The sequence below is a fragment of the Brachyhypopomus gauderio genome, chromosome 2 (assembly GCF_052324685.1).
Source record: "Brachyhypopomus gauderio isolate BG-103 chromosome 2, BGAUD_0.2, whole genome shotgun sequence".
Classification (NCBI taxonomy): domain Eukaryota; kingdom Metazoa; phylum Chordata; class Actinopteri; order Gymnotiformes; family Hypopomidae; genus Brachyhypopomus; species Brachyhypopomus gauderio.
The window spans coordinates 10612685-10637319 of NC_135212.1; the positions used below are offsets into that span (position 1 = coordinate 10612685).

General features: G+C 40.8%; 1 protein-coding gene and 1 long non-coding RNA gene across 5 annotated transcripts; one reads left to right on the top strand and one right to left on the bottom strand.

The window, feature by feature from the left end:
- The first annotated feature begins 1281 nt into the window (after nt 1-1281).
- On the top strand, nt 1282-4122 carry LOC143487676 (uncharacterized). Its single transcript, XR_013124330.1, has 4 exons — nt 1282-1437; nt 2206-2346; nt 3260-3353; nt 4002-4122. It is a non-coding gene; the product is annotated as an uncharacterized LOC143487676 (long non-coding RNA).
- A 4832-nt stretch (nt 4123-8954) lies between these two features.
- Nucleotides 8955-21048, bottom strand: LOC143487652 (T-cell surface antigen CD2-like). Of its 4 annotated transcripts, none has more exons than XM_076986716.1 (8): nt 20961-21048; nt 20784-20842; nt 13430-13741; nt 12359-12601; nt 11769-11822; nt 11256-11360; nt 10907-10990; nt 8955-10151 (listed from the first exon to the last, which is right to left on the bottom strand). In XM_076986716.1, exons 2-8 carry the CDS (start codon nt 20830-20832, stop codon nt 9976-9978), a joined length of 1023 nt encoding a protein of 340 aa, XP_076842831.1. In that variant the 5' UTR covers nt 20833-20842; nt 20961-21048; the 3' UTR covers nt 8955-9975. The 4 variants fall into 4 exon arrangements, with proteins under 4 accessions (XP_076842831.1, XP_076842824.1, XP_076842843.1 ...); XM_076986709.1 differs by having other exon boundaries at nt 11688-11822; XM_076986728.1 differs by lacking the exon at nt 13430-13741 and having other exon boundaries at nt 11688-11822.
- Between the last annotated feature and the right edge of the window lie 3587 nt (nt 21049-24635).

Here is a 24635-nt window from a genome sequence, read left to right on the forward strand (position 1 = left end):
CACTGCAACGCTGAGAAACTTGTCTTTAAGAGCCACCAAACTGAAGACAACGTGTCTCCAAACCCTCATTACAGCAAAACACCCCAATGTTTCTCATTCATCTCCAGCGAACTCCTGTAGGTCCACATTATGACCAGATAAAGAGATTTGAATGCCCACGATCACCTGACTGACGTGCGCCATGAGTTCCTGCAAGAATCAGATGGATTGGATTTAGAACCTGGGACAGGCAGTCCTAAAAATGTCTGTTTAAAAAAAAAAAAAGTAATGGAAAATAGTGGAAATGCTTTTTGAGCATTACTATATATAGACCATGAGCTTGATGTTAAAGTTTTTTAAAGATTCAAGGGTGATGTCAAAGCCAGATCGGGTTACTCTGGTATTTCTCTTTCCTCTCTTTATCTCTGACCTGCTCTCTTAGCCTATAATCCCCATGCAAAGAAAACGACCTGTAACCCCATAGAGGTTCCCTGGTACTTTTCCACCATTGTTGCATCTCACGGGGAAATCTGACTCTATCTGACATAACTTCCTACATGATGTTACATAAGGTCAAATCACAGACTAAAGATTAGAACGTCATGACACCAGTTCACCACCAGGAGGCGCACTATACAACACCATCCAATAGTCGGCAAACATGATATGGTGTGAATCGGTGATGTAGAGATGCATTTTACAGAGCAGTGATGTACCATTAGTACTCAATCTAATCCGTGTGTGTCTGCAGCTTACAGCAAATCAAAACTTCTCAGCGTGCTGTTTGCTCGCGCTTCTTACAAATCAGAATCCAGGCGCGCTGATGTAAACAGGTTTTATGTTAGCTCACCTGCCTGTGTTCAGAACAGGCGTGTCTCTGTAATGCAAAACTCGGTTGGTGATCTGTAGCAAACAAGGCAGGCCATGAATACGTTTTATGTATACAAAGGGCCTTGAAATCAAACCATTTCTATTGTCAGGTCACTCCACAGTGTACATGAAACGGCACGAGATCCACACCACAGTCAAGTTAACACACAGAATACGCATAATATATAAGGTATATACAAGAAATATACAAGAATTTTGCAATACGATGCAATGTGCGAGAATACAATAGACGCTGTACAATATTGTACAGTGTACAAAATTCAATATACATTTACAATGCGTGCAATATAACAGACAGTCACTGCGCGATAGACGCTGCACACGTGGACGAGGTGGAACACACAGCACATGCATGTTTAATTATGACGTTAATAAATCATCTAAATACATAATCTTCCCTAATGTAGGAAATGTGCATGGGTGCACGAGTGGATAAGCGATATTTAGCGCAGATGTCCATGTGGTAGAGTTCAGCAGCCTCTCCGAGCCGATGGATCCGAGCCTCGATGTTGCGGGGCTGACTGTCCGATTGGAGAAGAGAGCAGACGGGTTGGCATTCATGCAATGGTGGGTGAACTCCTTTTCAAACTCCTTTATAGGCTGTTAAATCTCAGACTTACCAGGATGAATGCAATGCTCATCCGCAAGGATCTGGGCTGTGCACATCTAATGCAAGTCAGATGTGGATGGCCTACATGATTTTATACGCACGAGACACAGTGGACTGGAATTATAGAGATACCAGATAGAGACCATCGCGACTCTCTTTCCTCTGTACTGGGTTTGTTTTTAAGTTAATTTAGCTTTCATTTCCTAAACCCTCCTAAAAATATATACTTTTAGTTTCCCCTCGAGTGTAGAAAGGAAATGTGGGTCAAAATAGCAGTGGAGTTCATTGAGGCAGAACTAACATTATTGCTTTGGGTTTTAAACCTTTACGCTACAACAACTTTTAAATTAGAACATGATATTGTAGAAACAACACTCTTCCTGTTATTTGTGACCTGACTTTTAACGACTAGACGTCTCCCTCTGGTGGAGAATATCTAGAAGTGCAGGTATATTTTTGCGCGCATTGCTTAACAGAAATGATCGTGGGATTCCTGGGGTCCTGTTGTCAAACGATGTAGTTAGTGGAAGGAGAACACAAACCGTGTACACAGTTTATCTGCCAGGTATTTGTTTTAATGGTCTGGCTGTAAAGTGAGTTTGATTATAAGCTTAACTCTGCATGACAACGTCTAAACCGCTATGCTGCTTTGCAGTACAAAGCACATAACCGATCCACACAGACACCCTTATCTGTATTATAACTTCTTGTTATACTCCTCAAAGCAAAGGCGTCAAGGACTCGAGTTAGAAAACTGAAGACTTGAAAAACACCGTTTCGTGATGGTGGCAGTCAGAGCCGGCCCTGACCAATGTGGTGCCCTAGGCGAGATTTTGGTTGGCGCCCCCTGCATCATCAATCATCAGGTTTTTACACTCACACAGACACCGCAAAGCTTTATGTTTTTGATAAATATTTTTTTTATTATTTTAGAACAAAAACAACAGTAAAACAGTAAAATCTAAATTAAAGAAACAAATAAAAACCAAATGAATTATAAATATTACAGTATAACCATAAATATATTGCTCAAAAATATTTTAAAACTATTTTAGATAAAGTAGTGCAGAGAACAACTTTTAAATATGAATAATAAATAAATATTGGTGTAGTGAGGTGGAGGGATATGATGGTGTAAATATTAATAATAAATAAATATTGGTGTACTGAGGTGGAGGGATATGATGGTGTAATGCTGCTTCACTGGAAGGTGATCAGGTTGAGAATGTGTCTTCTGGTGGCCCAGGATGTGTAGAAACAGGATTTAAATATTTCAAAAGTGCATCTGCAAGGAACAGAGGAGTAAATGTGTGTTTTAATATATATTTATTTTAAAAACTTGCTGAGCTAAGCACCTACTAGGATTGGGCAGTATGATGACAGTATTGTAAAATTGTGGCAGTATATTAACCACGTGACGTGACGCAACGTGCCAAATATGTACTTTGAAAAATTTGGCGCATTCATTAAAAAGATCTGTGGGCGGGGTCAGAAGTTGGAGCTCACTGAACTTTGAACTAGTTTCAAAGAAAAACACCACTGCTACAGATTGGCAGCATTTTGGATTTGTTTCAAATTAAAAGGGAGAGCCAGCAATCCTATATGAGTCAGTGTGTAAGATCTGCTTATAAAAATTCTCCGCCAAAGATGGAAACACATCAACATGCATTCTCATATTAAAACGAAGCACCATTCAAGTACAACATACAGTATAGTGTAATTCACCATATTATATTATCTTTGGCTTCTTCCTCCTCTTTTCTCATTTTTCTCCCCTAGGCACCAGAGAACTTCGGTCTTTTTGGCATCTTTCTGGAGAAATGACACTCACTCTGTGGCGTTGTTTTTTTCCCCACAGAGAAACAGTAACGAGGTGCGCAGAGCGAGCGGGGGGAGGGGGCTGTGCCGGTGATGGGTATTGTGTGCTATTATAATTTTTAATTTGACTAATATTATTAAACAATTAAGTTGTGATTATGTGGACTTTGCTGTTTTTTAAATGAATTGTTCATTTGTAATAAATAAATAAATATATATAAATAAATAAATAAATAAATAACGCATTCACGCGAGCGCCCCCCTGGACAGCCGGCGCCCCTAGCATTTGCCTATATCGCCTAATGGAAGGGCCGGCCCTGGTGGCAGTGTAGCGGCTGACTCGGTTCTGAAATATTAATACCGAGCATAGAAAAGGACCCGAAAAGTAGATGTTTAATCTGGCGAGTACATATAATGGAATCCTCATTACCATTGAAACAGAAAACATGTTACAAAATTATGATATTTAATAAATATCATAATAAATTAATATTAATAAATATTTTTTTAATAAATTAATAAATATTATTTATGTATTTATAGGGCTGAGTCATTAGCTTTCACATCTCTATACTTCACTGAGCACAGACAGAATCTCAGGAACTGATACCCATATCTCTCTCTCTCTCTCTCTCTCTCTCTCTCTCTCTCTCTCTCTCTCTCTCTCTCTCTCTCTCTCTCATAAAGTACATAAAGTTTCCAGAGAAACAGGACATTTCTGACAGAGATTCTTCATCAGTTGTGCAAACAAAGTTCTTCAAAGCTTGCGAAGTACACTGCAGTAACTTACCTCAAATATTCAGATATACAGTGATGGCTTAGTTACCTTGAAAAGTAATCCGAATACTGATTACTCCTTTTAAAAGTAACTTAATTACTTTACTGATTATGTGATTTTATTTTGTCTATTATTTTCTAAATCCAATTATCTTAATAGTTTTCTTATTTACTTTACTTTTTATTATCTTATTTACTTTAATTTTTAACTTTTTATGTTATTTTAACAGAGGTGGGGACTCGAGTCACATGACTTGGACTCGAGTCAGACTCGAGTCATTAATATTAAGACTTTTGACTTGACTTGAAAAAATATTCAGAGACTTAGACTTGACTTGGACTTTTACACCAATAACTTGGGACTTGAATTGGACTTGAACCTGTTTACTTGCAAAGACTTGATTTTTTTTTTTACCCCAAATCTAAATTTTAAAACGCATATTAATATTTATAAAGTGTGCCCCATTAATTTCATTTCCGTCCTTCTGACGCAGACCAGTCCTCTGCTTTTCCACACTCTGTACGTGTGTGTGTGCGTGAGCTGCAGCACAACCAATCAAATGGGGGGTTGGCGAACGTAAATTTTTACCGGGTGGGGTGTAAAATGGACACAAATTAAGTATTATATCGCGGTCGATCGATCGCCAGTGGTTGGTGCCAAAGCGAACTAGTAACTCATTGAATCATAGATGTGGATCAGAGGTAAATAAAGTAGATTTTTTTCCGGCGTGAGAAATCGGATGTGTGGCGTGAGAGCGTGTGAAGACGGTCAAATGCGTGTGTCTCACGCTTAATGCGTGAGAGTTGGCAACCCTGGGTTCTGTATCTGAACTCGGGGAAGAGAGCCTCTCTCTGTCACCATCATAATATCCAGTTCTATCTCAGCATGGATTGTGTATTTGAAGACATCTACGTCGAGAAAAAAATATATTGACAAAAGTGGAGCGAGTTTTCAGCTATGGGGACATCATTCATCATGCACAAATGACATACAGACTTTTGGCCAGCAAATGCAATGCAGAATAGTTTACTGAAATGTCTAAAGTTGCAGATTCCTGTTAATTGTTCAGTTCTTATATTTGTTTGTCTTGTGTCACTCACACATGTTCTCCAAGAAACCAGATAAGAGAAGAGAGGGAAAATGCTGTTATGGTTCTTTGTATTGTACTGTGAAAATATCAGCACTTTTTATTTGAACATGGAGTTCTACTTATGACTTTTTCACAGAATATTTATTTCTGGTAAATTGTAGTTTAAAGTATGAATATTTTTGCAGCTAAGTTTAACAAATTGAACTGTGCAATAAAGAGGTGTAATTTTAATTTTTTTTTATACTTCGTGTTTTCAGTTGCACATGTTTTATCAAGATTTGAGGAGAATACAGATTTAAAAAAGAACGCATGTCTATTATTTACATTTAAAATATACCTGCAACATTGGTAAAAAAAAAAAAAAAAAAGACTCGAAAGGACTTGAAATTCCAAGTTTCAGACTTGGGACTTGACTTGACTGTTGCCTGTCTTGACTCGAGACTTGACTTGACTTGAGTGTCTTTGCTTGAGACTTGACTTGGGACTTGAGGTATAAAGACTTGGACTTACTTGAGACTTGCAAAACACTGACTTGGTCCCACCTCTGTATTTTAATATTTTTATCTTTAATTTCTTTTAACAATTTCTTTTTGTCTTTTTGTCTTATCTCCTTTTAATGTTTATTTTATTTATACTGTAAAGCACTTTGAGTTGCATGTGTATGAAAGGTGCTATACAAATAAATATTATTATTATTATTATTTTAAAAGTAACTACGGTAATTACAAGTTACTTTATTAGTTACTGTAACGATAGGTGCGGGCGGAATGACAAGGCAGGAAGTCCGACTGCAAACACCATTGTTACTTTTTATTTTAAGTGAGGTAGCACAGACAGCGCACATATAACAAAAAACACATTAACGTGTGAGCACGGGACACTGCGCGAACACACATTAAATAGACAAACCACATAATCCCTGAGTGATCGTGAGACGAGCCACAGGTGAGACCAACCACACTCACGAAAATACATAGATGGGCATAACAAGATGTAGACAACATGAACACATGTCCTAAGGGGAGGGGTCTGGGGCTGTAGTGTGACAGAGCCCTCCACCAAGGGCACTACCTGTCCTGGGGTGCCAGCATAGATTGAACGCCCCGGACCCACGCCGATGGGCGGGTCCGGAGCCGCCGGTCATGCGTCCGGGAGAAGTCCGCCCTCGGTGGAGAGTCAGCCACGAACAGCCTAGAACACCCTCTTGGTAAGACCAGGGAAAAGACGTTAGACAACACAGGCACATTTACAAAAACACAGACGTGAATAATAATTAACAAAGGCACAAAAGGGGAAAGGGGATTCGGGAGAAACATAGGGATAAACACAAGCACAGGTACTGGCAGACACGGGAACAGGTTCTTCATTTGCAGGAGGGCTGCCAAGGGAGAAAACCTTCCCTGGCCCGCTGGCGCTGCAGTGGGCGGTCCTCCTCCTGCCTTTGGGGCGAATCCTCCGTCGCGTGGGGTAGATACCCCTGCAGCTCTCTCGGCAGGTGCACATCCAGTCTCTCTGGGAGCCATCGGGGGGGGGGGGGGGGGGGGCCACAAGGTACACCTGCTGACGCTCTGTCCTTTCCCTCCGAGGACCCAATAGGGGAACCCCACCTAGCCTTGGTGGTCGCTCCACTGTTCTGGTCCCGTGTGCTGGTTCCTCCACTTCCATCCCCTCCTCTGAGCCGCACGAGCTCCATCTCATTGACTTCTCCGGGGTGTAGCACCGGGAGCAGTCCATGCCGCTCCCCTCGGAGCGGGAAAGAGGAACGCCCTCCGTCGTGACTCTCTTCTCCTTCACGGTCTCCCTGGAGTACTCAGATAGAGTTGGGCTCAACCCCTCCCCCTCAGTGCATGCGTCATCCCCGGGGGGCTTGCGTCATCCCCGTAGTACTCAGTGGGGACTGAGTATACTGACAAAGGGGAGCCCCTACCGACTCCTTCTTGGCCTCCCGTGCGTACCGCAGCAGGGCTGCACATACTGGGTCCTGCTGTAACTCCGCGATTGTTGCGGAGAGGAGCCACAGGTGAGACCAATGAACACACTCAGACACAACCACACTCACGGAAATACATAGACGGGCATAACCAGACGTAGACAACATGAACACACACCCTAAGGGGAGGGGTCCGGGGCTGTAGCGTGACAGATACAGTCAGCAGCAACAACAAAATGACAGTCAGTTTTGCCAATACTCACTTTATTGGAAGTATTGTAGCACCACATTAGTTATTGGTGAATTAGGTTCAGTAGCCCCAACCCCTCCATCCGCTCTGCTGTTTAGTGTTCTATTTACATTTACATTTATGGCATTTGGCAGACACCCTTATCCAGAGCGACTTACATTTTTATCTCATTTTTATACAAGTGAGCAATTAAGGGTTAAGGGTTCTGAGTGGAGTTTCCATGTTCTCCCCGTGTTTGTGTGGGTTTCCTCCGGGATCTCCGGTTTCCTCCCACAGTCCAAAAACATGGAGGTTAGGTAAATTGGCAGTCCCAGACAAATTCTCCCTAAGTCTGTGTCTCTCCCTGAGTGTGTGTCTGTGTCTCTCTCTGTTCAATAAAAACAAGTTGTTGTCTGAGTGTGTGTGCTTGTGTGCCCAGTGGTGGATGGTGCTCTGCCACTAGGGTCTGTCCTCTCTCCCCTTCCTGCACCCCATTCAGTCCCCCAAGGGGCTGTGGATCCCGGTAGAGAGTACGCTGTGCGCAATTGGCTGCCGCTTCTCGCCGGTGTGTGATTGGTTGTCTGTAACGTAGCTGTGTTAACAATTGTAAAGCACCTTGGGTATCTAGATAAGGCGCTATATAAATTGAAACATTCATTCATTCATTCAGGGGTAGTTCATGCTAACACCTTAGCTGAGTAGATGCTTTTGTCGCACTCATCATGTTGTATAACTACTGGTGTGACTGGTCACGTCTGTGGTTTCTGTTGGAACATCTCACTTTGGTCTTGTTTTTTTCCATGTGGTGAAGGTGCAAAAGTGGAAGTCTCGAAAGCAGAATGAGATCTTGCTGTTCACAGTATCTGCTAGTTTAGTTTCATGCGAAATGAAGATGAAAAGTTGCTGGTGTATGCATGCTTACACACGCCAGTCGTGTTTGAAATATTTATTGAAATGTGGCTTTTTCAGAGCAAGACCAGACATCGTGATTCCTAATCAATAAAAACGAATGCTGCGGTTACCATGGCAGCAAATTGACGCCACCTTTTTTCGCTCTCGGCTCCAAATTCAAACATAACTTTCCTAAAAACTAGAAAGGAAATACAAACGAGATGACAGAACATAACCTCATATTCTAGTTTGCATTTAAGTTTCATATATGTAATATAAGGCAATATAATATAAAGGTCAAAATACATCCTGAATCCATAGCTATACGTTTGAGTTGCCAAAACACAGATTGCCAACACATCAGAATTTTCCCTGCTTTATAAAAGTCCTGTGATGTGTAGCTTTTTTCCAAGAGCAACTTAGACACTGGCAAATAGCTAAACAACTACAACATAATACAATCAATGTAGTAATGGAGTGCTAGTCATAATATAATGATAGAAAAGGGGGATTTGCAGATTGTTTATAGCATGGGAGTCCTGTCTTAGTAACTCAGTGCTTAATATGAAACCTACTAACGCTACTACAAGGAAGTCAACACAGCTTCTGACCTCTGGCCAATAAATGTTATTTCGCTTTTTTTATATCTAGATATGTTTGAACTGCAGGAGTTTCAATTTCAAGAATCAAGTTTTAACTAAGAATAATAGTAATAACAGAGTAATGATGTACACAATGCAAGTTTGTTATATTTATTTGCAGAATTGTCACACAAACATTTGTGGCATTCAGAAAATAAATAGGGCAAGTACATATATTTGTGTTTGGAATTATAGGAGTCTTAAGGCTTCTTGGAGCAAATTAATAACCTATTAATTATTGGTTTAATTCTAATAATTATGTATCAATAGGTATAGTATCTATCTTATGTTTGTGATGTTGAGATAATTTCAAAAACCCCCTCATGAAGTTGTGTAGCAACTGAAGTCCAACACACCTCTTTACTGATAAGTAAATAATAATAATTTAAATATTAAATATGTATAAAACTGTGAGTATACAACTTAATATATTTGGGTTTACATTATGTTCATTTGTTTAATATTCATTGATCATCTGATGGTCTTTTCAGCCATTTTCCAAGATAAGGTTGGGGTCAGGGGTCACGGGTCTGGGTTAAGGTTAAGGTTAGGGTTAGGTTTAACATAACTAATTAAACAGCACACTGTAAAAAGCTTAAAATGTGCCCCCAGTTGGTTTGGTAAGCGTCAAGTGAAAGTAACACAGTGAGCTCTTTAGTGAAATGTATTTCAGTAAAACCAGAGGTTTCTGGGCAGGCCTGTGGGAAGAGTTTTAACACAAATTGCACATGCCGGACTGCGTGATATCTGGAGGCAGGAGGGTTGAGAAAGAAGCGGAAGTGGAGAGTGGAAAAATGCAGCAACTCTCACTTCCCCTTTTCTTCTTGATGAAGCAGACAAAATATCGCAAGGTTCACACTGTGAAACGTCATGAAACAATTCCATATTCCGACCTTTCGCACGTTGCAAGCACACAAAGAGACTTTTTGTACACTAAATTAAGCACTGAATTAAGTGCTAGTTTGAACCAGTAACACACATGTGTTATTGGTGCTGTAAAGTTATCCAGTTACCTCCTCCACCCATGTAGAAGTCACTCTTTCCATTGTGTCCATTGGTTTCCATGTGGAGGTGGACGTGGTCTGGGCCCCACACAGACATGTGCACACGTGGGGCCCTCACTGACCGTGATGCACATGTGAGTAGACGCACTCTTCTTGGGGACTGGCCTGTGTCCTCAGGTGTGCGGCCCGTGGGTTGAAGGCCACCTCGCCGTACTGCACCTCGTCCACGATCCTCCGCCGGTCTCGCCCGATGACCTCTGCGTACTCCACGTTCTCCTCTGACGCAGGAGCTGGACGGGGACATGAGACATGAGACAGCTTATCTCACATTTTCTTTGAATTTCCCCCTCGTGTTTCCTGGGCCTTACTTATCTTACACCATCTTACATGACCATTTTACACCACCATCTTACACCATCATGGCTTCAACACTCTCATTCTGGACTTGTAAATGCAGTGCTCAGATACGTAAAATTAAAAGCTGCATCTTGCATTCTAATGTTTCCATGACCACATGAACTCAAACCTGGGTCTGATTGAGAGAGACTGAGTAGTCCTCCCTTGGGTCTTTAAATGTAGGGGTACGGGAGTGATGTTTCTACTGTCTATTGCGCTGTAATAAAGTTCAATAATATAGTGGCCTCCACTGCCCTGAAGTGCACAGTCTCCTCATACCACATAACACAACAATCAAACCTAACTGAGAAGAGAAGAAAATATGGCTGCCATTAACGAGAGCTAAAAAAAAACAACTAACTAAGACTTTGGGTCAAGGAAGCTAATAAAATCTTTTTGTCAGTTTATTTGTTTACTTAAATCAACAATAATGCCTTACTCAATGCTACAGCTGCTTTACAGTACAAATCATACAACTTATCCATTCAGTAACACACACCTGAAACAAGCCTTTAAGAACAAACCTATTTCAGGTGCACTAGGAGAGAGAGAGAAAATGTTTGAATGTGTGGTTGTTTGAGAGTCTTGAGGTCAGGATTATGAAACTGTTTCAGTCCTCTACTAAAACCACTGTGTGAGTGAAGCTTACTTGTTCTGCTTTTGCTGCTGGTCCTGTTGTTGGATATATGGGTGACTTTAGCGTACACTAATTCCTCACCGTTCTGAGAAGAACCTGCCAATGAGTTAGAGAAATGCACCTATCAGGAAGCAGGAAGTAAAACATCATATTGACCAAAGACAGCATTGTGATACAAATCTCTAGCTGTCTAGCTTTCTGCGGTATTTATTACATTTGCAAAATGTTCTTGTACTGTACAAAGGTACAATGAATTTCCCATTAAACTTTCTGGAACAATCAAATTGTATTAATCCTGTTTAACATCTGTTTATGACAGGACATAGGACAAAACAGGACAGGACTCAGGACAGGAACTGACTTGTTTTCTTTCTGTAGTCTTGTTTCTTCTTGTACATAAGACACACTATGATGGACAGAATAACGAGGAGGACTGAGATAGTGCTGAGTGTGATCAGAGTAAGATCTACAGGATGAAGACAAGAGAAGACATTAAATTTTGTAGGCACAGCTGACATTATGGCATATAGATAATATTTAAAATATCTACAACAGTAACAACAACAGTGATGACAGTGGTAATAAAACTAACATGATAATAGCCATTAAATACACAGAATAATAAATATAACATAGTGATGCGGAGCTTAGAATGGACATCAAGTAACTAAAAGAAACTGGTTAATTTAGTTTCCTTGAATGATGGATCAGGAGTGATTGAACAAAACATCTCTAGCACTTCAAGAAACATAACATCTACTGGATTTAGATCTGTTTTACACTACTCACTTACTCAGGGGTGTTAATAGGGAAAGAGAGCTTGATGTGTAATTCTGAATGGGGGTGAGGGGTTTTTTATCAGTTAGACTTGTACCATGGCCAGATGACGTCACATTCACTGCTTTTGTGGGAGCTGCAGTTGAAGTTCCTGGAATTGCACATCAGTGGAGTATCACTAGAATTCACTCCTCAATATGTCCATTAATAAATCAACATGATCTGAAGATCCACCACCCTACAGAATATATGAACATCTCACAACTAACACCTAAAGCACTAATTCCAACATTGGAGAATAATTTAAGTAGTAATTTCTTGGTGGTAGAAGTGCCCAGCAGGGTTGGGTAATCAACACTGCTCCTATAGATCTACTGCCCTGCACAGTGTAGCTCCAACCCCAACAGATCCTGATCCTGTTAATCAGGCATTAGAGTCAGGTGTGTTGGAATAGTAGATCTCCAAGATGTCAGCAGGGCACTGTTCTTATTCTCTGTTTCAGAGAGCAAGACATTTTACAGTATAACATAACGACAGTGTGGAGGTGTGGTCTCTTTTCAGATATTTATTTATGTAACTGAGTTTCTCTTTGGACAGTTTGAGTAAAAACATTATTACTGCTGCATCATAATTGTTGTTATTGTCTTTAATATGATCATATCAAAACCTTAAGAAAGTGATATGTACCAGGACACTGGTGCAGCTCAACAGAACTTTGTCCATGGCTGATGTGATTCTGTACATGACAGGTGACATTTCCAACTTGCTCTTTCTCCAGCAGGAGAGTCTTGTTCCCATCATCCAATTGGTGTGTGATTCTGTTTCCACTGAGAGTCCAGTTGAAGTGGAGCTGGTCTCCCTCAGAGGAACAGGACACTGTCTTCTTACTGGACAAGCAGCTATAACTCACTTTCACTGAGGACACTACAGCTAGAGATTAAAGATAGTAGAATTTAATGGCAATTTAGGAGATATTTTCCAACAGAAATATTGATAATGCTTTACAATGACACCTTAAGCTTTAAGTATGTATTCCTCACAAAAAATACTATTTTACAGTAAAATTGGAATACCATTATATATGTTATCTCTAATATATCTTATTAAATAAAAATTCATAAAAAATTACCATTACTGTAACAGTGAAATATAAACAGGCTACACCTGTTTATGGTCTACTCAATACTTTAAAATGTCTACATTACAAAAGTCCTAATGTACCAAATGTCCAAATTGATATTTTCAGGGAATAAGTAAAAGCCTTGGCATGAAGTCTTCAAATAATATCAATAGTACAATCAGTACATTCTCCAAGTGCTTGGGTTCAAGAGGCATTCATTAATATTTCACTTGTAAATCAATGATATATAATGTGTCAGTGTGTGTTGGTCTATTATGAATGACCTGGTGTTGACTGAGAAGTAGTTGTTAACTACATGCTTTTAAGATTTACACAGTAAATACAATCCAGAATACTTTTTATGCATACAGTATACATATGTATTTATATACTCAATAGGTACTCTACTAGATATCTTGATATCTAGATATCTTGACATCATTTTTAAAACAGGGACTTCATGAAAGAGTCCACTGGAAACCAATAAAGGATCAAAAATAAACAACAAAAGATGTAGATGGGCCCATTATACAGACAGCATGGTTGGGGACAGTTGGGGACATACTGTTAGGAAGTACATTAATCTGTATACATTTTGACAGTTTTATGTTATGTGATATGAGATTATGTAAACCTACCTTCAATGTTCAGATGGAGATCATATTTGCCTTTATCAGTACCATTCACATCAAAGGTGTCTAACCTGTATGTTCCTGAATCCTCCCTCTCTGTACTGGGTATTATAATGGTTCTGTTATCAGCTATAAACTGCCATCTTGTGTGATTCTGTGAGGGTCTCTTCCTTTTATATTTTAACACTCTGATGTTTCCCTTGTATAAGATTATGTCATCCCCATCATCCAACTCCAGGTGAAGTTCCTGTCCCAGAGCCCCATAACACGTAACATTCTGATTAACTCTGCAGACAGCAGGACCCACAGACATCACACCTGCACATGAACAGCAAGAACATCCCGTCATTAACAGCAACACAAACCAATCATGGAGGATGTCCCAGTGCAGTTGATGACAGTTTTCTACTGAGTGTTTTCCACTGCCCCGTGTCACTGCACTGGCTGCAGCTTGTACAGATGGTGCTGGACTTCACGTGTCTCAGAGTCGTGGGTTCTTATAAACAACATTTAATTATGTTATCCAACACATGTGTCCTGTTTCAGCGCCCTGAGTTAGATCACATAGAGTTCAGTACTGTTATTGCTTTCTTCACCACCAAACTGTAGTGATGAGTGTTACCATCCACAAAACATCTAGTAGTTTATCGTGTAATGGATCACTTATATGAATCTGCAGCAATTTGTACAAATTGATGTTTTGTTCATGTTTTTTTAATCCTTGGTATGAATTCTATTTTGTGTATAAAATGTTTCTTGCAGTAAGCTCTTCTGAAATGTAGAATTTGCTCATGAAGCTTCCAGCACGTCACTGTGGTCATAGTGCTGAAAGTCCACGTGTCTCAGAAAACAATATGGTAATTGGTCTATCATTGAGGACAAGATCTTTTTAGTATTCACAACACAAAGGTATAACTCTCATATCTTGTAGCACAGGATGCAGTCTGGCAGATAGATAGGCACTGTTATACAGAGCCAAAGCCAAGCAGCAGACAAACTGCTTTAGTGATGATCTGTCATGTGTCTGGAGAAGCTACATGGTTCCACTCTACTGAGACTATATCTGTCCCATTAACCAAATCCCAATCCTTTGAAATTCTCTCACAATATATGCTAATTCATTCAAATACAAATAAGAATTCTTTGCAGTCATCCTCAGTAATTCCTATTTACAGGGCACCAGCACCTTACTCTGAATTATTCTTAAGGATTTAAATTTCAAGTTAAAAAATTCTAATTGTGTAATCCCTGCATGCAGTAGTAGTAGTAGCAGTCTACGCACTCACTCTAACATAAAGGAGGAAGTAATCCCCCCACCAATGATTCTTCTTTATATTATGAAACATTTATTTCACTGACACCAATTCACCTGAATTATTCTTAGTGATAAAACTGACTTTTTGCTCCTTGTAATAAAGTGGTACCACTATAAAATCTAGAATAAGTTTGTCATATGGTTCAGTGACACATAATTGTGCTAATAAATTGTCTGTGAGCAGGAATGTAAAGATGTCTGACTAGAAACTGTCGTGGTTGCCCCCGACTCCTCCCTCGGGCTTGTTTGTGTTTGAATATACGTTAGTTACCTCCGTGTTCACTTGCAGCTATGTGTAGTCATTAGGGTGTGTATGTACAGTATGTACGTCTCAATTATTCGTATCACCTGTCCATCGCCATGGTAACATGCATAAAGATCACTCCACACACACACCAGAGATGGACACACACACACCACACACACCAGAGATGGACACACACACCACACACACCATAGATGGACACACACACCAGAGATGGACACACACACCACACACACACCATAGATGGACACACACTCCACACACACTCACACCAGAGATGGTCACACACTCCACACACACTCACACCAGAGATGGTCACCCACTCCACACACACACACACACACCAGAGATGGTCACACACCCCACACACACACACCATAGATGGACACACACTCCACACACACTCACACCAGAGATGGTCACACACTCCACACACACACACACACCAGAGATGGACACACCACACACCAGAGATGGACACACACTCCACACACACTCCACACACACACTCACATCAGAGATGGTCACACACTCCACACACACACTCACACCAGAGATGGTCACACACCACACACACACCAGAGATGGACACACCACACACACACACACACACACACACCATAGATGGACACACACTCCACACACTCACACCAGAGATGGACACACACTCCACACACTCACACCAGAGATGGACACACACTCCACACACTCACACCAGAGATGGACACACACTCCACACACTCACACCAGAGATGGACACACCCCACACACACACACACACACACACACCAGAGATGGACACACACCACACACACACACACACACCCACACCAGAGATGGACACACACTCCACACTCACACCAGAGATGGACGCACACTCCACACACACACACCAGAGATGGTCACACACCCCACACACACACACACACCAGAGATGGACACACACCACACACACACACACACACACACCAGAGATGGACATACACTCCACACTCACACCAGAGATGGACACACACTCCACACACTCACACCAGAGATGGACACACACTCCACATCCACACCAGAGATGGACACACACTCCACACACTCACACCAGAGATGGACACACACTCCACATCCACACCAGAGATGGACACACACTCCACAAACAGAATAAACAAGAATAATCCAAATAAACTAGCATGTCAAGAAATACATTAACCAAGATTCATATGGAGAACATTAACATTGACCGAAAAAGAAAGACAGAAGACACAAGCAATATATACCAAACTAACTGACCAAACCAAACTAGAAACAGCTCAAACCAATATAAGAGGGCAGGGAAATAAACAAGAAGGTGTGACAGATTGAAAACAAAATGTGATTGACAGACAGAGGAGGAGCTAGATGTAGGGGCGGAGCCAGATGTGTCACTAGGTAAAGTTTTTCGTTTATCTATGAAGGATCATTTAGCACTTTTGATGCTCTGATAGGCTGATTCTTTTTTCTTGAAATTGCAGTTTCTGTCTGTGTTTGTTTTCTTTTATTTGTATTTATTTTAATGTATTATTTTTTTGATTATTTATTTAAATTCTTCATTTATATTTTTAACTTATTTAAATATTTTTTTATAAATTGTAAAGCACTTTGAGTTGCATGTATGTATGAAAGGTGCTATACAAATAAAGATTATTTTATTATTTTTTCTGCTTCTATTTCTGTGTTTGTTCCATGACAAGTGTATTGTTTATGTGAGTATATTTAATACACGCCTTTCATGTTGTCTTCATCAGTCGTTGTTTAACTTCAGTCCTGTTTGTTCCTGGCAGTTTACCGTAGTGTCCTAAGTAAATGTTTAACAATAAAAGTTTGACTGTGCTCTCAACCTGGTATGCTAATTTGTTCCTCACTAGTTACAGAAACATTCCACCCTGACTGGAATGATTGCCAAACATAACAAAAGAATGATTTTACAATGCACCCAACATCTTTTATCTTTGAATGAAAACAGCAGGAATAATACGTCACATTTGGGGATTACTATTCAGTACAATAAGTAAAGTAAGAACCAGTGAGCCTCCAGGTCTTAGATACCAGGAGTATGAAGCAATGAGTCCAGTATCTTTTTCAATTATAAAATTGAAACTATTACACCATATATTTAAACAGCTTGACTAACCTCACACATCTGGTACCTAATACTACTGACATAGATGCTGAGCACTGTAGTTCAACAGAACTTCAGCAGATTGAAGAGGTTCAGATCTTCTCTCCTCTTAATCATCTACTTGCCACTACTTGGGATTTTGGGAGTCAGGGGTGGGGCATGAGTGATGAGCTTTATTTCAGAACATGCAAACAAAACAAACTTAAGTAAGTAGCAGGGTTGTCCAAGTCTCTGGTTTATGACTAGGGACCATCAGTGTGAACCTCTGACCTCTGTGGGGTATAAACAGTGATGGTAATTGATCAACAGATGTAGGTGATGATTCAGTAGGTGATCGGGACTAGGGAGGTGAATCTGGGTACTGGACTATGGTGTGACACCTACAAGATTACTTCACGTCAAGTTACTTATGAAATATTTGTCAGTCTACTTTAATATTTTCTAGAGCAAGTAAAAATTTAAAGAAAAGCAACTTTATTCATTACGTTATTGGTTTGCAATCCAGAGTTAACCAGAGGAGGACAGGTTCCCCTTCTGAGTCTTTGGTTTCAAAACTTCTTCCTCTTGCTCTCAGGATGTTTTCCTTGCTACTGTCATACTTTATTAAAAGCACTTTATAAATACATTAGAACTGAACTGCTGACTTCAGGAAGACCTGTGGTGATCACAGATCTCCTCAGCACGCTCTACTGGGGCTCCCTTGAGAGTCTGACCAGCTGCATCTCTGAAACTGCTGTGTCTCAGTTCACATCACCTGCAGCAGACATTGTGCTGTAGGCAGTAATGTGCAAGATGGACTTGTTTAAGTCTTACTCAATACTTCAAAGAGCCTCTCTTCTCTCTCCGTGCCAGACTCCCATCACAAACACTGTACCAGTAAAGCCTTCAGCACTGTCAGTGATGTCTCCCTCCCGCCCATTAAGATGAACAGTTTATCACAGAGGTGGGACCAAGTCAGTGTTTTGCAAGTCTCAAGTAAGTCCAAGTCTTTATCCTCAAGTCCCGAGTCAAGTCTCAAGCAAAGACAGTCAACTCAAGTCAAGTCTCGAGTCAAGACAAGCAACCGTCAAGTCAAGTCCCAAGTCTGAAACTTGGAATTTCAAGTCCTTTTGAGTCTTTTTTTTTTTTACAGGCACCAACGCTTTACGAATGCTACGCTAATGCATTTCTTTACTCGTTTTGTTGGTGTCCGCCAGCCAAAAGATGACAGATCATTTACATTTTATCTTCTTTTAATTACATAAATGTACTTAAACAAGAATGTTTCATTACATCATTTTATACGAAAATAGCAAGCTTCATCGTAAGCAAGATGCTGTCATTACGAATGGTTATTCTAAACATTTGGATAAAATGTTTAAATATAGACTAATAAAAGGTTAGGGTTATTTTTTCATTGTTTTCTGTTATTGTGGGGTCACGGTGTAGGCTACTATTGTTACCTGGAGATTCAGTGGGGTCACATATTCTGATGGCTGCCGTCAGAATTGGTGACCCCAGTTAAAAAGGCTCACCTGTACATCCCATTCATGATTTCTTTGTTGGCTGCAATGGTGAGGGGATGGTAAATCTTGTTTAAGTACATTTATGTAATTAAGAGACGATAAATGTAAATATAAACATCTGTCATATTTTGGCTCGTGGACACCAACAAAACGAGTAAAGAAAGTGCATCAGCGTAGTTTACGTCAGAGTCTGTGTCAGAAGGACGGAAATGAAATTAATGGGGCGCACTTTATAAATATTAATATGCGTTTTAAAATTTAGATTTGGGGTAAAAAAAAATCAAGTCTTTGCAAGTAAACAGGTTCAAGTCCAATTCAAGTCCCAAGTTATTGGTGTAAAAGTCCAAGTCAAGTCTAAGTCTCTGAATATTTTTTCAAGTCAAGTCAAAAGTCTTAATATTAATGACTCGAGTCTGACTCGAGTCCAAGTCATGTGACTCGAGTCCCCACCTCTGGTTTATCATCTTACTACCTCACGGGACATTTGTACCTCACTACCTCACAGGACATTTGTACCTCACTACCTAACAGGACATTTGTAGTTATGTTGCTCATGTCTGCACACCTACAGCTTTTTCCTCTGGTCTAATATGTTTCATGTGAACTTGTGGACTTATTGTATTAATTATATTGGGTGTTGCGCCCAGTTTTCAATGTGTATTTGTTAGCCTGTTTAGTCTAATTTACATCTATGCTGCACACTCACTGTCTTAAAACACTTTGTGTTCAGTGATACTTCTTATAAATTCTTATAAATGCTGTCATTCTGTAAACAGACTCTGTCCTATATGATCAAGGACCCAGACGTTGAAGGAATGTTGTTTATTTCACTAAATTTAATATAGGGATGGGATTCCACTAAAGATCTTCTTGACTCTTGATGGTCAACATCACACAGCTGTATTTGTGAGTGTTGGAGAAACTGAGGTGAAGTGACCAGTCTAACACAATATATTTCCTGTTTCCTAAACTGAGTGAGGACTGAGCCTGTCTCAAATTAGCTTGTGGCTAAAACTGTCTTGCTTCTTTGGAAGGGTGTATTTTGAGTAATGCTGTACTGACATGTATTTTGCAATGAAAGAGAAGTAAAATGCTTACAAGGTTTGATGTGCCTAAAATTGAGCTGTGGTTATTACGATCATGAACTCGTCACAAGAACGCACTGTTCCAAAAGCAACACAAACTTGACCACAGGGCAACATATAGTATAAAGTAATATATACTACAGTATAAAGCCTGATAAAATATTACAATGCAAATGGGGCAGTCATGTCCTGGTGTTAGGTAACTGGTCTTGTGACCGGAGGGTCGTGGGTTTGATTCCCAAGCCCGAGGCAATGACAGAGGTGCCCTTGAGCAAGGCACCTAACCCCAACTGCTCCCCGGTCGCCGGGCTATAGGGCTGCCCACCTCTCTGGGCACGTGTGCACCACAGCCCCCTAGTAATCGCAAGTGAGTGTGTGTGTGTGTGTGTGTGTATGTGTTCTAACTGCACATATGGGTAAATGCGGAGGACAAATCTCGATTGCGGTGAAAAATCACAATTGACAAATATGGCACATTTAGAATTATGATTAGTTCTATTAAATGGAAATTAAGTTTAGGATTATAGAATATATGAATCAAACATTATTGGAAATTGATGACTCATTTGTCATAAATTAGAATATTTCAATATTTTGATGATTTAAGTGGAATACGTTCAATGATTAAGTACCCAGTAAAAAGTTAACATGTAATCCCACTGATACATAATCAGTGTAAAGTCAACATATGTCATAAGTCAATCATATATGCATATCTGCACATACCCAATACAGCCTTCATATGAACAGCAGATTAAATTTGACCTCCCATCATATAAATTTTTGTAACCCTATAGTTAATCTATTATGACATAAGTTATACTTTCACAAGTCACAAAACAACCTTCTTAAACTGCACTGGTGTTAAAGTTAAATTGTATGATAGCGTAGCTAATCTGTAATCTGTATAGCAAATACCAGTATATAAAACCACTTAAAAAATAATAAATGTAATCTGTTTTTCTTTTGTGAACTCCTATACTGAGACGTCATGTGTAACATTGTCACTCCAAAAAACATCAAATGAGTTGTGCTACTTGCCCACGACAGCTCCTGATAACATCACCAGGACTCCAAGGTTCATCTGCATTTTCACAAAGCTGAAAAATACATCAAATTTCTTCAATCCAAAATGATCTAACACAGAGAGTGATTATCTCTCTGAAGCTTTTCGATTGACACCTTTGCAGTCAGTCAGTACTCCAGTTACACACTTACACAGAGCTTCACTGTGATGAGAAAACAAGGCAGACGAATTAGAGAATGTAATGGGCTAATATTTTACATGGCTAGATATGCTTTTGTGTGTAAAAGAGGAAGTACCATAACATTTGTGTAAGAACATACTTCCTGTTTTCTTACCAGATAAAATGGACAGAATGTTATGTGTGTTACGGTATATGTTAATAAATCATGTCATATTTAAATAGTTAAACTCTCTATCTCTATTCTTTACACAGATCACTTAGACTTGTATTACCTAGCAATAATTACCCAGTTATTCATTAGTTAAAATAATTAGCAATAATTCCATTAGCTTTTAGCCTAAAATAATTCAAATTGTTTTGAAGGTAAAGGTCACACACACGGTTCTCTTGTCGGTTCTCTCATCATAGAGGTAGCATGATGCGGTGTCTACAACCCACAGAAGTTGCTCAGGTAGTGCAGCTCATCTAGGATGGCACATCAATGTGAGCTGTGGCAAGAAGGTTTGCTGTTGTCTGTCAGCACAGTGTCCAGAGCATAGAGCAGATACCAGGAGACAGGCCAGTACACCAGCAGACATGGAGGGGGCCGTAGGAGGGCCACAACCCAGCAGCAGGACCGCTAACTCCTCCTTTTTGTGTGGAGGAACAGGAGGAGCAGTACCAGAGCCCCACAAAATGATCTCCAGCAGGCCATTAATATCCATGTTTCTGCTCAAACTGTCATGAGGGTGGTATAAGGGCCCGACATAAACAAGTGGGACTTATGCTTACAGCCCAACACCGTGCAGGGCGACTGGCATTTGCCAGAGAACACAAAGATTGGCAGATTCGCCATTGGCGCCCTGTACTCTTCACAGATGAGCGCAGGGTCACACTGAGCACATGACTGAGTCTGGAGACGTAACAGAGTCTGGAGACGTAACAGAGTCTGGAGACGTGACAGAGTCTGGAGACGCCGTGGAGAACGTTCTGTTGCCTGCAACATCCTCCAACATGACTGGTTTGGGTCAGTAATGGTGTGGGGAGTCATTTCTTAGGAGGGCCGCACAGACCTCCATGTGCTAGGCAGAAGTACCCTGACTGGCATTAGGTACCAGGGTGAGGTCCTCAGACACATTGTGAGACCATATGCTGGTGCACTGGGCCCTGGGTTCCTTCTGATGCATGATAATGCTAGGCCTCATGTGGCTGAAGTGTGTCAGCAGTTCCTGCAGGATAAAGACATTGATGCTATGGACTGGCCTGTCCGTTCCCCAGACCTGAATCGAGCACATCTGGGACATCATCCACCAACACCACATTGCACCACAGACTGTCCAGGAGTTGACTGATGCTTTAATCCAGGTCTGGGAGGAGATTCCTCCGGAGAACATCTGTAGCCTCATCAGGAGCATGGCCAGGCGTTGTAGGGAGGTCATACAGGCACGTGGAGGCAACACACACTACTGAGCCTCATTTTAACATGTCTTGAGGAATTTCCACTGAAGTTGAAACAGTTTTGTCTCAATTTGTCATTGAGTCATTGAGGAGGTGTTATTTTAGTGTTCCCTTTATTTTTTTAGCAGTATATATATATATATATATATATATATATATATACATACACACACACACACACACACACACACAATGTGTGTTTCACAACAAACGATACACACACAAAGACACGCATGTTGCAGGGACTGGGCTCAAACAAATGCGAGCAATGGTGCAGACAGTGAAAGGACCCCCCCCCCCCCCCCCCACCAACAGCGTTGCTGTCAATTGTGCACCAGTGTCAGGGGCAGCTGAGGTGCATGCACCAACTCTAGGAGCCACTGGGGTGCAGGCACTGGGTTCCTGCTGAAGGACGTGCACTGGTCCTGTGTGCCACTCAGGGGTGCACTGGTGTGGCCGGACGATGCCTCCTTGATGCTTGTTGAGGTGCCCTGTGGGCCCTGGACTGTATAACACTACAGGGTCAGAAGAACCTCTGACCCACTACAGATTCAGAGGTGTAAACCCAGCAGCACACAGCTCCAGTCTTGCTGCAGGAAGCAGCACTTTCACAAGATACTGCTCACTGCAGCCATCAGCCTGTATAACTATACTCTCTAATTCATCTGTTTCTCAGGCACCCATGTGCATCTGAGCATCATCTGCACTGAACTTCATAACTGTTTATTCTGCACTAGTCGTACATCTTTGTGCATGACTAGCTTAGTGAGAGATTGAATCTGTGTTAAATTACTGTAGAGCAATTTGATAATACTAACTGAAACACCAGCTGTGGCCTTATTGTACACACACACACACACACACACACACACATACACACACACACTTGCAATTACTAGGGGGGGGGGAGTTTTGTGAACGACTTCACACTGCTTGTGATGCTGCTAAAGTGTCACTTTCAGTTGCATGGTGTGCCATGAAGGCGACGTTTGACATAAAGGCGCTACGTCGTGAATTTAGACCTGGTTGGTTTTGTTGCCCATGGCTGGTTCTGCTTTGCGCTCACATAATCACGTATGAGGTGACTAGAAGTTGAGTGATGTTAATTATGTGATATCTACTCCTGCCCGTATGCATAAGCACCGTGTGTGTCACATTAACGTGTTAAAGCCGTATGTGTCTGAGCCAAGAGTGCTGAGTCACCTACAGTTTGAAGCCTGCTCTGGTTACGATAGTACCAGAATTTTCTAACATCAACGAGTGTGAAAACGTTGGATTAACACCACCTTCAATCTCTCTTTTGTCTGCTCATCTACACAATACAGAGTTGTTGCATCAGCTGTAATCTATCCTGCAACGTTTGCCAGAGGATGCCAGTGCTGATTTAAAGTCCTCGTGTATGGAATATGCAAGACTGTTTACAGACTAATGTGTTAAAACACATTAATGTGCGCGATAGTAGTCCTATTAAACAAAACTACTATCAAAATTAGTCCTGTTAAACGCGCTTATATGTGTGTGGAGGTGGTGTATTTGGTAAGACATTGTCTGGCACGTTCTAGTTCTAGTCCTAGGTCTAGTTCTAGTTCTAGTTCTATTTCTAGTTCTAGTCCTAGGTCTAGTTCTAGTTCTATTTCTAGTTCTAGTCCTAGTTCTATTCAATTACAGGAACGTGAACGCTGTTGTAATACCTGTCTGACTCCTATCCATTACCCAGAATTGAGGATTGTGTGGATACTGTTGGTTCTGCCAATTATGAGACCAAGTTAGATTTGTTGAAAGGCTACTGGCAGGTGCCTTTAACCGACCGTGTTTCGGAGATTTGTGACGCCTGATGCGTCATGTTGCAATATTCCGTTGTGGCATTTGGTATGTGAAACACTCCAACAACATTTCAGCACCTGATGAGTTGGGAGCTTCGGTCTGTACCAAGTTGTGCTGCCTATCTTGATGACGTAGTGATTTTTACATCCTCGTGGGTTGAGCATGTACACGTTTTACAAACGTGTTTGTTCATTTATAGCATACATCTTTGACCCTAACCTTTGTCAAGCGGGACTTTGGAAAAGCAACTAGCTATGCTTTAGTAAGGGAGGTTGGAAAAAAGTCCTTACTCCGGCAGATAAAATTCAAGCTGTTTTTCAGTATGCCGTGCTGAATACGAACTAGACAAGAGCTATGTAGATTATTGGGCATGGGTGGGTACTTTTGTAAAATCTTTTCTGTGGTGGTCTCTCCCCTGACTAAT